This window comes from Haliotis asinina, chromosome 12 (genome assembly GCF_037392515.1).
Source record: "Haliotis asinina isolate JCU_RB_2024 chromosome 12, JCU_Hal_asi_v2, whole genome shotgun sequence".
NCBI lineage: Eukaryota > Metazoa > Mollusca > Gastropoda > Lepetellida > Haliotidae > Haliotis > Haliotis asinina.
The window spans coordinates 36,904,139-36,919,502 of NC_090291.1; the positions used below are offsets into that span (position 1 = coordinate 36,904,139).

Consider the following 15,364-nt stretch of genomic DNA (forward strand, 5'->3'; position numbering starts at 1 on the left):
TAATACAGTGGACTGCAGCATAACCATGGCAACAAGATACTCAAAAATGAAGTCATTACTTTTGAATGTAAGCCCAAACTGGGTGCCTGGCTTATGAAACAGGTCTTCCAGGCCCTGGGCTTTTATGCTGAAGAATTGTCTTCTTTAATATTTTCACATCATTGGTGTTACAGATTTTGGATTTTCTAAAATTACAAAATATTTCAAAGATTTTTGTCAAGTTTTTGGTGACTTATACATTGCTGATGTTAATAATTTCTAAACATGTATTATGACTGACTTGTGTAAAAATTGTACATGTTATATATATGAGTCTGGGTTGTTCCCAGTTGGTGAAGAAACACAAGAATACTTTCATTTGAGATAACGCTACTAATCTCAATGTTAAGAAAAGAAACTTTCAGTTGAGGTATTAGAAATTCTAGTGAAATGGCTGATCATATGTTGCATATCTTTCATCCATATTGTGATGCACAAGAGCGACCTGACCCAGGCCATGATAAGACAGTTCTATAACCCCTAGAGAAAGTCACTGCTAATTTTAGAAATACATGGAATGCAACGCAAAAACATTCTTAAAAAGTCTATGCCCAAGACATAATTAAAACGTATAATGATGAGTTGATTTGATTTGTTTATTAGTGTAGTTGATTACAAATGAAAGATGATAGACTAGACAGTGTTTCTCTTTAATCATTCCTTACTTCACCAAACTGCTGTGACCTGAAGTGGTAACACCATAATCATGGATATAACTCGGATTCTGAACTTATACATCGTTGGCTGGCATAAATGATAAAAATAAATTTTCTTTTTCTTAATAGATTTTTTTATTTTCTATAATGATTATTTCAGCAGTCATTTCAGTGTTAATGCACAGTTAAGCAATGAAGCCTGCCCCCTTAACGCCCCCTTTGATTCACTTCTTCGGGACCATATCATTAGTTTCATAGGTAATATGAATGGGGACATTTTCATTTCTATTGTGGAACATTTGCTTATTAGTGATATTCGCTGCAGACTTGAAACAGAATTTCTGCCTTTAAACCTTGTTTGTACTTTTGATGACCACTTTGCTGATGGATATCTTAGTTGTTGCTGCTTGTTAAACAAGTGTTAACTAAGTTGGTCAGCATACCCTCACTATACAAACAAACTGTTGCAAGGTAGAGTGTGTATATATTTATGAGATCCTTGATTGATAGGAGAGAGGTTTATAGATGTGGAAGTCGAGATAACATTGTCCACCATTGATAGAAACTGGTAATAAAGTAGTAAGCACTCTTTGCTATCTGTTTAATCTGTTGTGCATGAACTGTAAGCAAGCTGGGAGCTAGGGGCATTTCTACAGGCTACGAAATGTGTCAAGGGTATAAATTACAATAGGTTTAGTTTCTGTTATGGGCTAAGACTCAAAAAGTAACCTTTAAGGTGACAAGTCCTATAACAGAAATAAGTTGAAAGGTGTGTTTGTTTGTTAGTTTGTTTCATGCTGCGGTCAACACACCATTCAGGTGATCAACATGCATCTCAAAAGGCTAAATAAAAATCGGGCATCGGCGTGTCACTTTAATTTGTGCACGTAACAATAAGTTTTACTTTGCCGCGTCCCGATCATCCATTTGTCCACCATAAGGGTGAGTGTCGGTAGGAATGAGTGTGACTGAATCTACAACTCCTCAAAACATGGCTGAACTCTCCAAGCTATATTTCTGAGAGAAAAAAAATTAGAATGTGTTCCTCCCTCATCACTTTTTTTCTATTAATTTTTTGTTAAAAAAGTCCTACCACCCTTGTCACTTTTGAAAAAAAATGTGCCTGAGAAACATTTAATTTTTTTAAGGCAGCATAAATTATCTTGTAATGCTCTTAACAGTTGCCATTCACTGCATTGTCATCAAAAGACTCATGTGAATATAGGAAAGCAAATATGGTCCCCTGGATATTCAAGAACAGGAATGGTATTCTGCTGCCTGTCCTGGACATATGATCCATTAAGGTCAGGTGGTCAGATTCACTGACTTGGTTGATCGTGTCCATGTAAATACTGAAAGTGTAGATCATTGCTCATGTCAGTGATCACTGGATTATCTGTTCCAGATGAGATTACCTCATATCTGTTGGAATATAGTGACATTAAACACACACACATGCAAGTCTGTGGTCTTGGTGACAAAATCCCACCCAGACAAAATTCCATAGGACAAAATGTTTGCATACTGTAGTCAAAGTCCCAACGGTGTGAAAAATGACATATATTTTATTTTGAAATAGATATTGTTATTTTTATTCATAAATAAGCAATATCCATCATAAACACTATTAGCATGATTCAGCTCAATCTTATATCATAATGCTACATCCTGTTATATTCTGGTATCTAAATAAAAACATGCTAATCAACCTCACTGTCTTCTGTCATAAAACCAAACTAATTAAAAGTGGTGAAAAAGAGAGCAATAACACATTGTCCCTATGTTTGTCATTTTGGTGTGGGATTTTGTCCAAAGATATTTTGTCCTAGGGGATTTTGTCTGTCCCCGGTCTAGACTACCAGCCAGAGAGAGTGAAATATTTTCAAAATGACCCCATGCAAATTCACTATCCAGTCGGGCCTGTAATAGTGGAAATTTACTGGCCCAAATGGATTTTTACAAGCCACAGGGTAGTGGACAAGTGGTGATTTTGAGCACTGGTTGACCTTCTTTTGATGTGTCCAATTTTACTATGGTCTTAAAATCACTCCTCATCCCCTTCACCTTTTTCACCAATGATGGCATCCCACCAACGATTCCATCCAGATGTAGTTAAAAGATTCAAATCAGATTTTCAATATGGCCGCATCAACAGCCATCAACAGGCCATTACTTAGTCATTTGAGTTCAGAGACATACAGTAGGTTATTGATTCAAACAGGCTATGTCTTTGACAACACCAGAAACAAGATAAATAATACTTTGGTCCTGCAAATACAGAAAGTGTGATTGTCTGGTTGATACTGTCAGTCCTGTAGGTGTGACTGATTAGCTTGTCAAATTCAACTTTCTCATTCACATGTTTTGGGTACAATGTCAAAAACAAACTGTAATTGTTGAGCACACAAAGCTCTATTACTTGTCACAGATTACATCTAGTTACAACAGTAATGTTATAAGTTATGTGGAATGAGTGTGTTGATGTGTAGTCACTCTTGTTTGTGTGGTATGTCTGTGATAGGTGTGTGTAAAGTGCACTTAGAACATGAGGTTGCATAATTAATGTTGGGAATTTGTAATTAAACAGTTCTATGTATGAAAAGGGAAGTAGGATTGGACAAACTGGCATTCTGTGGAAGTATGATTTATATTCTTGAATCTTCACTTTGCTTTCTCAAATAGTACAATGTTTACCAATATTATAATTAAAGGAAAACCAAGTTCTATGGATGGTCAATTACTTTATTGCAATGCAGAGCTCCAAGCTGCTAGTGAATTGGTTGCATTTGTGAGTAAAATATGAAAAATGAAACCAAATGATACGAAATGCATAGCCTTTGGTGAGTGAAGTTAAGTATTCAATAAATTAAGGCAGTTGTTCCAATTTTAATCATAAATAATTTTTACTTTGATTTAATTAAGAATTTATTGATAATGATTGCTAAGTTTAGTTATGAGCAACTTATGGATTATCTAGAGTTTAGGGACTATTTACAAAATATTTATTAATAGTATCTCTAACTTATTGAATGTGACAGTATGTAAACAATAACTGAAATTCTGTATCGCACCTAACATTAAATGTTGCAAGGGAGATTTTATTTTGCACTTAGCTAATAAAAAATAAGTCAAATGATGAACCATGCAGTGAGTGTGATGTTTTGGTGTGGGTACTAACACCGTTAACAAGTAAGTTGGTTTTACAGTTACTGATAACTTTCAGGAATCAGGTGGGAAACCTCAGTCATCTGTATCAAAATGTCAGATTTTGCGGATTCTATTTTTTTCATGTAAAACACTTTCTCACCCACACTCCTTTGCTATGATTTTCAATCATATCTATAGTTAGCTTACTTTTCTGAAACTGATGTATGTAAGGATGTATTTTCTGTCATGTGGTTGTCCAGTGTTCTGTCTGTTTCAGGATTTGTATGAACAAACCCATAAGTTGTCACAAATCAGTGCTCACAGAATTCAAGGTCTACTTTGAGATATATGACATTCTTTGTTACAAATAGGGTGAGCTATGGAAGCGAGTGGATCACTGTTTTTATATCATGTGCTGTAAATAACCAACCACTTCAGGACCACATATGTATATAAACCAAAAATCAGTTTCCCTGTTGATGGAACAAGAGAGGCCCATATATGTTTATACATTGTACACACTGTTTCCAGATCTGCATGCCACGGAGAAGATCTTCCGCAAGATCATGAGCACTGGGAGAGAAACAGGCCGCTTCTCTGACAAGGCTGGACGGAGTTCTGTCCCCTTGCGTGGCAGCCCCATTCGCAAGTTTCAATCCCCTTCACGGAAGTCGGAGGTCGGGGGCAAATCCACCCCTGGTGCAACCCAGCTGCAGGTAGGGACTGTGGTAGATGGAAGTGGTTTTCACTCTTGAATACCAGTAACCATTTGTCTCGGATCTTACAAAGATAATATAAGTTGTAGAAGATATCAAGTAATATGTCAAGTATGCTTTCGCATTTATTGTTTTGGATGTTAGATGAAATAAGTATCAACTATATATGTCTTTGCTATTTCATTAGTGAGGTATTTTCATGGACAAAGATTGATTGTTTTGGGTTTTTTCATTTTTTAGAAATTGTGTTCTATTTTACCAGTATTCTGCTACTTGGGCGTTGAAAATAGTCCTAAAAGTAGGGGTGAAACAGTATACGGAGGTATCAGTAGAACCACAGTATTTTGTCTTTGGTTCAGTAAACCATAATGCATTCCAAAGGTTCAGTATATTTGGTTTTTGTACGGTAATTTTATTAACCTTTTTAAACCTTTCCTAAAATGTCTCGAAATGGATTCATATTGTCAGTATGGCTCTTGTCAATTTTATGCTTTATGATCATATCTCATATACCAAACCAAAAGGAACTGAACCAGCTTTGTACCACAAGAATCATTTAAGAAATATTTTTAAAAATGTTTTAGGTCAGTAAGTATATTTGGGGGATTATGACACATACAAATCTGAAAGGAAATGATAAACAGTAGTATCTTCACATGTGTTATATTTGGCATAACACTTTCTTAATAGAGTACTTTATCAGTTGAATCCCATCTGGAATTTGAACCCAGACTCTGAAATTTAGTCACCTAATCTCCAGCACACAAAGTCCATAGTCAAACCACTTTCTAAAATGCAGTGTAGGTTCATAATATCATCTTCCTTCCTTCATTTGCAATAATGTACACATTTGATGGAAAAGAACCTTCAGAGTTGGTCAGAATAATACATTGAGTTTCAGAATAATATTGTGGGTGACTCACATTTCCGGACCCTTTTACCAATATGCCTGATATGTCATCACGGGGGACAATAGGCTTCAAACATTTCACTATTGTCGGGAATCAAACCTGATCCTTTCAGCATGACCACTTTAACCATTTCTCTTTCCTAGCACTCCAACAACAGTTAATATGTACAGTCGTGCCCTGTTTATCGGAACATTCTTGTTTTTATTGAAATTGTCCAGATATGCGAATTTTCGGATATCTGAATCACAGGCCATATGTATAAAGAAACGTACAAAGAAACGAACATAGTAGGCATGAGACACAATCTTTATTGATTACGGTACATATAAACAAATATCAGTGCATACAATGTCTCATACCTGTTCATGCAGTTATGCTCACTTGAAGAAATCAATTACAGCCTTTTGCGCTGACTGTATAGAAAAGTGAGAGGACTTTCACGGGTCAGTTCATCACTGTTGACATTCACAAGATCATCGGCAGTAACGGTCACAGTTTCAACTAGTGCACAGGATCATAGTACATTGCGAAGTTCCGACAAGGCCATGTCTTCTTATGAGTCCTCATTTGATTGGATAATATTCACATAACGAAATCAGTTAGCAGTTGTCTTTTCGTGCACAGCTGTCCAGGCTTGCGTCATCATCCGGATGGATTAATTAATTATAGTTACCCACAAATTGACACACCTCAAAATTAACTCAGTGTTACCTTGCTACTCAGAGGTTAATTAATCTTCTCACGCTTCAAAGACTGCCGACTTCGTTGTTATGCCATACAGGTGCTCAACCATCCGGATATACGACACAAAAAATGCACATAATTTAGTGTTTTGTATGTGAAAATGACCGTATGGTTACAGAAACCGGATTTCTGGATAGGTGAATATTTATCCAACGTTGTGAATTCGTTTTAAGGAATTTTCTTTTTCCGGATATCTGAGGTTCGGATAAATGGGGCACGACTGTATAAGACATGAACTGGCCGATAATCTGCTAGTAAACCTGGATTGTTTGCAGAGATTTGTTGTGTTTATTTGTCTGTCTGTTCAACATCATCATACTTACTACTTCCTATCTCCTGGGCCCTGTTCCTCACAGTGATTGTAGCGCTAAGTTGAACGTAACTCACATACTTTAAAATAGACTTACGACAGTCACAGTGTTATGATCGGTTCGAGGATCAGGCCCATAGCCCCATTTCATTAAGTGATCATAGTGATTAAGTGATTGTAACTCTCATACTTTCACATAGACTTACGACAGTCGCAGTGCTATGATCGCTTCAAGGATGAGGCCCATGGCCCCATTTCACTAAGTGATCGTAGCGCTAAAGTGATTGTCACTCCCATACTTTAACATAGCCTTACGACAGTCATATTGCTACGATCGCTTAAAAGAATGGGTCTCCATTCCATTGTCCACTGGATATTTTATATGGTTTTCAGATGAACCTGAATATAGGAGATCCTAACGAAGCAGTATTGAAGAGGACCCACGATGGAGTCAACACATACAGGTGAGTTGTGATGTCTACACAGATACACCGTGACCGTGCATGTGAATTGCGCACTGACCTTAACTGTATAAGCTGTTATGTTTACTCCGACTACACCCTGTCTGTTGACTCCAAAACAAACAGAAATTTGATAGGAATGATAGTTGCATAATAAGTTTTTCTCCAAGTGACCAACAAATTTAAAACTGTTTTTTCTTATTATGTCAGAGGGGATCATTAAGATATCTGTTAACGACATGTTATGTTATTTGATGTTAGTTGATGTTTTTTGGAAGATATTTGACAAAAGAGGTGTCCTAAACGTTGGACTGACAGACTAGAGTTTTGTACACCTGTTATCTTTGATTCATAAATTACATGTTCATAGATTTAGAAATTACATATTCATAGATTACATAAATCTTGAAATATTTTTCCAGTTGAAATCTGTCAACTTACAAGTAGATTTGTGCATCACTGATGTCTATTGATACCTATATTAGATATTAAAATTGTTCCATAGTGGAAATAATATTGATGAAGCAATCTTGTCCATATGATGTATGGCAGTGGTCTCTTTATAACAGTACTTATCCCACAATATTGAGAAATTAATAGTATACCTTTTGAATTGCCAAACTTACTGTAACTTCAGATATTGATGTGAATACATAATCATGCTATATGTCATTTTACATGTTTACTGAGATCATTTTTCAAGTATTATAAAGCTTTGGTTTTCACCCTGTGTATGCATCATGTGCATAACATGAACTGTCAGTTGAAATATGTATATATATTTTTTTAAATGAGTACCATATTTCATCCATAAGTTCAAAACAAAATGCTTTGTTTCATTGGAACCATGGCAGAAATTCTTTGCCTTAGGCTCATGTGTTGATGGATGATATGTTCTCTCTGAATTGGCAACAAACCCGGAAGATAAATAACCTGAAATACTTTATACAACATAAAAGCTGTGATGCTAATAACAGACCAAACATAATCTTGAGCAAAAATATGTAATTGGTATTTGTGAGCATTACTTTTTAGCAACATTAGAAACTAGCACGGCTTCACAAGAGGGTGTCCTCTCACTTGGTTTGACGAGTGTGCGTTCAGTGGACAAAATGAATGTTTGAATGCTATATAGATGATTTTTCACTGTTCATCATTCCAGTTTTGGCATAATCAGTAAACTACATAAAAACAGCTTTGCTTAAATAATACTGTTTGGGGATTAGGGACTTAAATATGTCTTATTCAAGAGCTGTGGTCGTTCAGAGTTAGGTGTAATTGTGATTATTTGTCATTCTTATCTGTACGATCATATTCTGATAAAAGAGGAGAGGGCATTTACCAGGACTTGGCAGGATTTTTATGTATCTAATGACTTCTGTTCTGCACAAAATAATTTAGGGATATTAGTATATTTATGACTTATGTGTGATCAGATTGTCAATGAATAAACAGATCATTATTCATAATTTCAAAATTTATGTATATCCCTAAAATTTTTATTCAGTATATTTATTATCATATCACCAGCCACAATGATGTCACAATCAAATGGCATCCCCCACTTTTGTCCAGCTGAGGCTGGTCAGCTGTAGTGTTTAGCCACAAGACACTGGTTGCTAGTCTTGTGGCTAGTAAAGAGACTATAACAGACCATCTTTTTATGTCCAATATTCACTGATAAAAAGTTTATTACTTTGATTGTCTGAAGTTGATGTTTATTTGTTGTGATCAGTTTGATTTGCATTTTAGAAGTTGGTGAGGAATAAGAGAGATAGTTCATGGATGAGAAGTTCTTATTATGTAAGATCTTACATTTTGGCATGGATGCTCACACTGTTGTCAAACAAGAGTAAACTTCTACAACAGAGAACAGACTTATATACTGTAAACTGTCTTATTTCCGTGCCTTTAAATTTTCGCAAGTGATGGTCACTATAACTTTTCGTGCCCTCATATTTTTGCAAGGTGATCTTGTTACGGAGGGCATCAGTGAACGTTTTTACACGGCACGCAGATGGATGACCATTGAGTTGTTATAGAATAATCAGATTTGTGTAGTGATCTAAAAACAAATGTAATTGATTCAAAATTAATACTTTTGATTGTGTATTAGAGCAATGAAAATAAAACATGATTGAGCCATGTAATAACCAGATTAGCCCAGTGACATGTGATTGAGCAATGACACCTGTATAGCTTTTATGTTGTTGACTTATTTGAATAGTCAATGATATATCTATATAACCACATGTTTTTATTCTCACGTCATGAAGTCTGATGGGTAGTTCGTGAAAATTAAACAGTCGTGAAAGTTTGGCTGTTTACAGTACATCAACAGGGATGAAGTACATGTAATAACAAGAAGTAGGTTTGAATCAAAGGGATTAACAACAACAACAATGAATAGTGGCAATAACGCAGTGACAGTATGAGGATATAATTATATGACAAAGAACTCCATAATGTCTCTTACTTACTGATATTTTATAGTTCCCTAATTAGTGGTATACTACAGAAAAATGTGACCACTGATTCCGGTTTTTAATACTGGATTTAGAAGGCGTACATATGGGCCTGAGCCTTGTATAGTACTGGTAGGCTTGACTGGGTAGACAGTCGTATTGGTTTTTATGTTGATGTGTGCAGATCAGGTTGAGGTGTTTAATTCACTGGGTTGCTGTGTTGGTGACAGAATCGATACATTGTGATGAGAGTCGATCCAGGGGGACCTTGTGTACTATGGCAGTTCTTTATCATGTTAATATAAGTATTCCCCACATTAGACCTGGCTCAATACAAGGGTCATCACCTCCACTGAATTATCGTGTCGCCTGGATAGAACCAAACACTGGGGTGTTGTCACTTACTTCATTACGTCAAGTAGCGAGGTGTTGTGGTCATGTCAGGGAAACACATTGTGGGCTTACAACTGTTTTTGTGGTGGCAACATGAACTATTTATGATGTGGTTGAAAACTTTGTAGTGTGGTTGAAATCTTTATGGTGTCGTTAAAATCTTTTAGGGGTGGATACAGTTTTATGGTATGATGAAATATTTATGGTGTGGATACATTCGTTATGGTGTGGTTAAAATCTTTATGGTGTGGTTGAAATCTTTATGGTGTGGTTGAAATCTTTAAGGTGTGGTTGAAATCTATATGGGGTGTGGTTAAAATCTTTATGGTGTGGTTAAAATCTTTATGGTGTGGTTAAAATCTTTATGGTGTGGTTGGTGTGGTTGAAATCTTTATGGTGTGGTTAAAATCTTTATGGTGTGGTTGAAATCTTTATGGAGTGGTTAAAATCTTTATGGTGTAGTATTTAAGCAACACTCTTAGAAATGATAATTTTCTGACAAGGCACTGTGTAATAAAAATGTACATAAATATAAAGCCAGAGATTGTACAAGGAAATAACATACAAGAACAAGCTAAAGTTTGGTTGAAATCTTCATGGTGTGGTTAAAATCTTTATGGTGTAGTATTTAAGCAACACTCTTAGAAATGATAATTTTCTGACAAGGCACTGTGTAATAAAAATGTACATAAATATAAAGCCAGAGATTGTACAAGGAAATAACATACAAGAACAAGCTAAATCCTAGTAAGATTTAGCCAATAACTCAGGGGAGTGAGAAAAATCTCTCTGACAAAATGAAGGACAAAAATTTATGATTTAAAACAATGTATCTTCTACCCTTGTGAAAGGGATTTTCCCCAAAGGTAGGCTGTTGTTGGCGCTTTATTTCACTGTTGACAGAGATGGTCACCCTCCCCCAACAAAGCTGTGTAGTGTTGGTACAAGAGAATACATGGCTAAAGCTGTATGTGTGCATGATTGTGAGAGTGTTGTGATGCTAGATTACATGGGACAATGTTGTACATTGTGAAGCTAAGCCACAATCCACAGATCAGTCACAGATCGCCATGCTTCATCAGCCACAGACATACTGCCTTGTAGAGGTCTACTGATTTCTGACACTGGACAGAAGACCTCTGAACTACGGTATCATACCACCATTCTGTCACGACTTTTCATTAAGGGTGAATTTGACCCCTGTGATAACTGTCATATCACAATATGTTATTCAGAACTATCACTACTTTTGCCTGTGAGGGAGCAAGTGGACCCTAGTGATAACTCATATCACCGGACTGTATAGTCTGTTTGCAGTGAAAACATACTGATGGATTTCACTTTAAGCAAAAATGTAAGTCAAATAAAGTGAAGTTAAGATTGCAAATCCTCGTAAGTTTTCCTTGCCAACTGAGCATTTAAGTCTCAGAATTTTATTCAGCCAGACTGGTCATAGTTTCAAATTGCAATGATGAGTTTGTGTTACAAGGGTCTTTGCACATTGGATGAAACACAGAGAACAAGCAGGATTGGTCTTTGTTCACGTGTATCATGTACTGCACATACATTTGTTTCGCTATTGTGTGCATAGCTAGTCTGATTGGCTGTCAAAACTGGGAAACCATTTCACACACTAGGTAAAGGATTGTGATTTTGTGTTTGCAGCCACCCAGGCAGAATCTGGGACTAAGATATTTATATATTCTTGTTTTTGATAAAGAAAAGATTTTATACTTGGAATATGCATGGTAGATATATTGCTATAAAATGAAATTGCAAGTTATTCCATGCTATTTTTGGGTTAAACACAATTTCCTTATCATTTATATTTCTATTAATTGCAAGGAATGTGGACAACACAAAGTTACTGATTAAATTGTTATCTACATATTTTTGTGTGTTTATGATGAAATACCATGGTCTAAGAAGTTATTGATACTATTATATACTTAACTTCCATATGTTTTTGCATATGTGGGGTTTTAAATGAAAAAATGGTGTACGCTCTTTCCATGATTCTGCTAATCCCTTGTCGAAGCCTCACAAAAGAGATCCTGATTCTATAGGTGATTATTGCTGCACTAGATCATGAGCGTGTTCTTCAACCGAGTGTGTTGGTGCCTCTCACTGGCCACATACTTGACTGTGCCCTGACTGTCACCATGGAGGAATCCCCCCTCTCTCCTATAGGCCGTTCTTGATAATGTATTTAACACTGTACAGTAGGTCAAGGGATTTAACTGGACCTGCCTGAAAGCAGAATGCTGGCCTCAATTCTGCGGCAGATGTCAGTAAAATTCTCAAATGTGGGATAAGAATTCCTTAATTCATGATTTTATAGCAAGGACTGCTTATATGGCTTTGCAGATGAGACTTTGTGTTTGACAACCAACAGAACCAGAAGAGTGAGTGAGTGAGTTTGGTTTACTGGTTCCAGCAATATCACAGCGGGGTACACCAGAAAAGGGCTTCACACATGAGCCGGGAGAAAGGAGGAATGTACATATCAGATTTTAGCATGTTTATATTTTATCCAGATTACCTGTCATTTTGTTTTAATCAGCTGATCCTGATATCAGACCTCTAGATATGTTTTTGAGCCATTAACATTGTACTTACATGTAATGTCCCTCTCTTGGTAGCTTTATTCTACTCTAGGTAGGTATTCAATACTGGTGATTCTTGAGTGGGAAACAAATGATGTGGTAACGATAGTCTATTGCAACCAACTATTGCAATACTATTGCTACCAACTATTGCACGACTATTGCAACCAACTATTGCAATACTATTGCAATAGTTTTCTTCTCCTTGGCTTTGTCTCATTTTGAGTCATTTCCCATATGAACAGTTTTTGTGAAATACAATGTTGAAGTACTTTCAGTCTCATTTGGTAACTGTCAATAAACTTGATCAAGTAGTCATGTTTATGTAAGAGGTAATAGGGGTGGATAACTCTATATCAAAGAGAACAAATCTGATACTTTCTGTATTTTGAGCTGTGCATTTCTCCAGTGAAGTGAATTACTGAACTATTGATAGTCACACAAACTATCAATTTGTTTTTACCATCGATTAATTGCGATTGGAGACTCAAAAATTGCAATCCATTGATAGTTTTATGAATCGTTACAGCCATATGTTTTATGTCACACTCAACAGTTATATGACACTTAATAGTGTATTTATACCATCTACAGTTTACTAGGCCCCCAACAACTTAATTCACATCAGATTCTCTGTATTATACACAGTAGTTTATAAGTCACCAGACAGTACATGAACAATTATAGTACATGTACGTGAAACTTCTAGTTTTCAGGCTATTGTAAGTTTTATTGCCTCTACTAATTATGTTATGGCTGTCTTACAGTCGTGTAATTTTCATGTATCGTATTGCAACATTCCTTTGACTGGTGTGTATTGTGACAAAGTGTAGTGTTGCAGTCATCTTGGAAAGCAATTTCACCAATCCAAAGATCACTGTGATTTGTCTGTCACACAACACTAAGTGTTTTCTTGAACTCGGCTTACATAGTTTTGTGAGTTGTTTAAAATTGGTATTGTTTCGTTAAAAAAAAATGTGCTTATTTTATTTAACTAGACTTTGTTTGCATGTTGGGTTGTATACCTTGACAACATCAAAGCTGAATCTATTTAAACTATTTAGTGTTGGCACACTACCAAAGTACGGTTGTGGTATGTTCATAGTTTTCTACTGCAAGCTGGCAGACAAATTAAGAAAAATATATAACAAAAGCTAAACATCAAAATGAAATAAAAGTTGGTTGTTGGTTTGTTGTTACAAAAAGGCCGTGGTCAGATCTCAAGACTGAATGTCAAAAAAGTCTTGTCAAGAGAGCAGATCGATACAGACTATAGCTTTGTGCCTACCCTCAATCCCCATATCTCACCTGAACTCTCCCCCCCATCCCCCCACCCCCCCACCTCACCTTTCCCTTCCCTTCCGATCTCCTGGCACCCCTTGGTGTGAAATATCTCCGCCAGAGTCACAGTCATAAACGTAGCCAAACCAAAGAGAGGGAAATCAGGAGATCATTGCAGATTAAGTCAGTGAGTGTTGTCTTTGAAAACAGCCTGGACCAGATTGTCAGGAAGTGTGTCTCCAGTAACAAGCTGAAAGTGTCCCACAGTGAGTGTTATTGTCCCTGACATGGTCAACCTGTCGGTCAATACAGTCCTTTCACTACTGGTGTGATCAGGGAATGCTGGATCATGTCAGTACGAGATTTACATCATGTCATTGTGCCGGAGTAAAGGAGCTGGAAAATAACTCTTGTAACACATGTGCATTGTTCTTCTGTTGAGCTTCAAGTGAGGCATACAATATATTTCATACTGGTATACAAATCTTGGCAGTTATTCAGTGCGTTAACTATATGTCTTTCTCTGGATCTGACTTCAAAAGATTAATGGTGGACTGCATGTGATATGGTGATTGTAACAATGTATTCAATATTGACCATGTTTTGTATTAAGTGCCAACTATTTGATTGATGTATCTGAGGCCAGACCAGTTTTATTTCTTGTTTTACAGATCTGCTGGTCATATTTTCAAGAATACGAAAAAAAAAAAAATATTAAGACACACATGCTTGGACACTAAAACACAGGTATCTAATGTCAGAGCCTTTAATCTGAATTATAAAACAATATTTGTGTTACAAATCAGTGCTTCAAGCACCTCCGCATGTCTGAATTTGAAAAACAGTGCCGATGAAAAATTCAAGTAGGTTTTTGCTTTGACTGGTGATTTATTTAATTTCATTTTTTCTCACCTGCCTTTAGGTTTTCTGAGGGCAAAAATCCATAAAAGAAGAAATAAAATTGGTCAGGCCTTATCAGTTTCTTTAACTATATATGTTCTATTATTGTGCCATCACGTTTTTGTTCAGCATATATTTCAACTCAACTGTTTTGATTTTTTGTCTGCTATTTTATGTGATGGAACTTCACCAGCAGCTTGTTTGTCAACAAGAACCTTCACGTTACTGCTCAGTGACAAAACACTAAGACTCAAGTGGCAAAACATGTGTTTCTGGTCAATCTTGAGTTTGAAACAGTGACCACTAAGCCCTAACTGAGTTCTCTGACACAATGGTCTTTGAGAAGGTTGTTAAAATTGCTTGCTCTGTCAAACCCCAAAATGATAGATAATCCAGTAGGTGTTGATCACATGGCTTGTACAAGAATCTGCAAGAATCTTCTGTGTTAGGAGCATACCAAAGATGGGCAAAGACATGTCACATTTTTTCCAAGTGTCAATGCTCATGGTACTCCTCAGAACTGTGAACATACAAACTTTCACTTCAAAGACTGCCACATCAAAGTCTGATTAAAATATCATTAACTGTATAATCAACATGTAGGTACCATTATAACTATTTGTTATCCATTTCTATTTTGCGAGCATGTGTGTCTTATCCAAGTGAAAACTGATGGCATCAATATACTGAAAAAATATGGCTTAACTATTGTTATGTTGTCTAAAGACAAGAGAT

At 36.2% G+C, this 15,364-nt stretch overlaps 1 protein-coding gene across 4 annotated transcripts in view; it reads left to right on the plus strand.

Moving 5' to 3' along the window:
- The window catches only part of LOC137258394 (dentin matrix acidic phosphoprotein 1-like), a 34,067-nt gene that overhangs the window by 6,564 nt on the left and 12,139 nt on the right, over nucleotides 1–15,364 (plus strand). For all 4 annotated transcript variants that reach the window (XM_067796055.1, XM_067796056.1, XM_067796057.1 and 1 more), the window contains exons 2-3: nucleotides 4,374–4,558; nucleotides 6,917–6,987. In XM_067796055.1, the coding sequence (XP_067652156.1) occupies nucleotides 4,374–4,558; nucleotides 6,917–6,987 (256 nt within the window). The remainder of the gene's footprint in view (nucleotides 1–4,373; nucleotides 4,559–6,916; nucleotides 6,988–15,364) is intronic.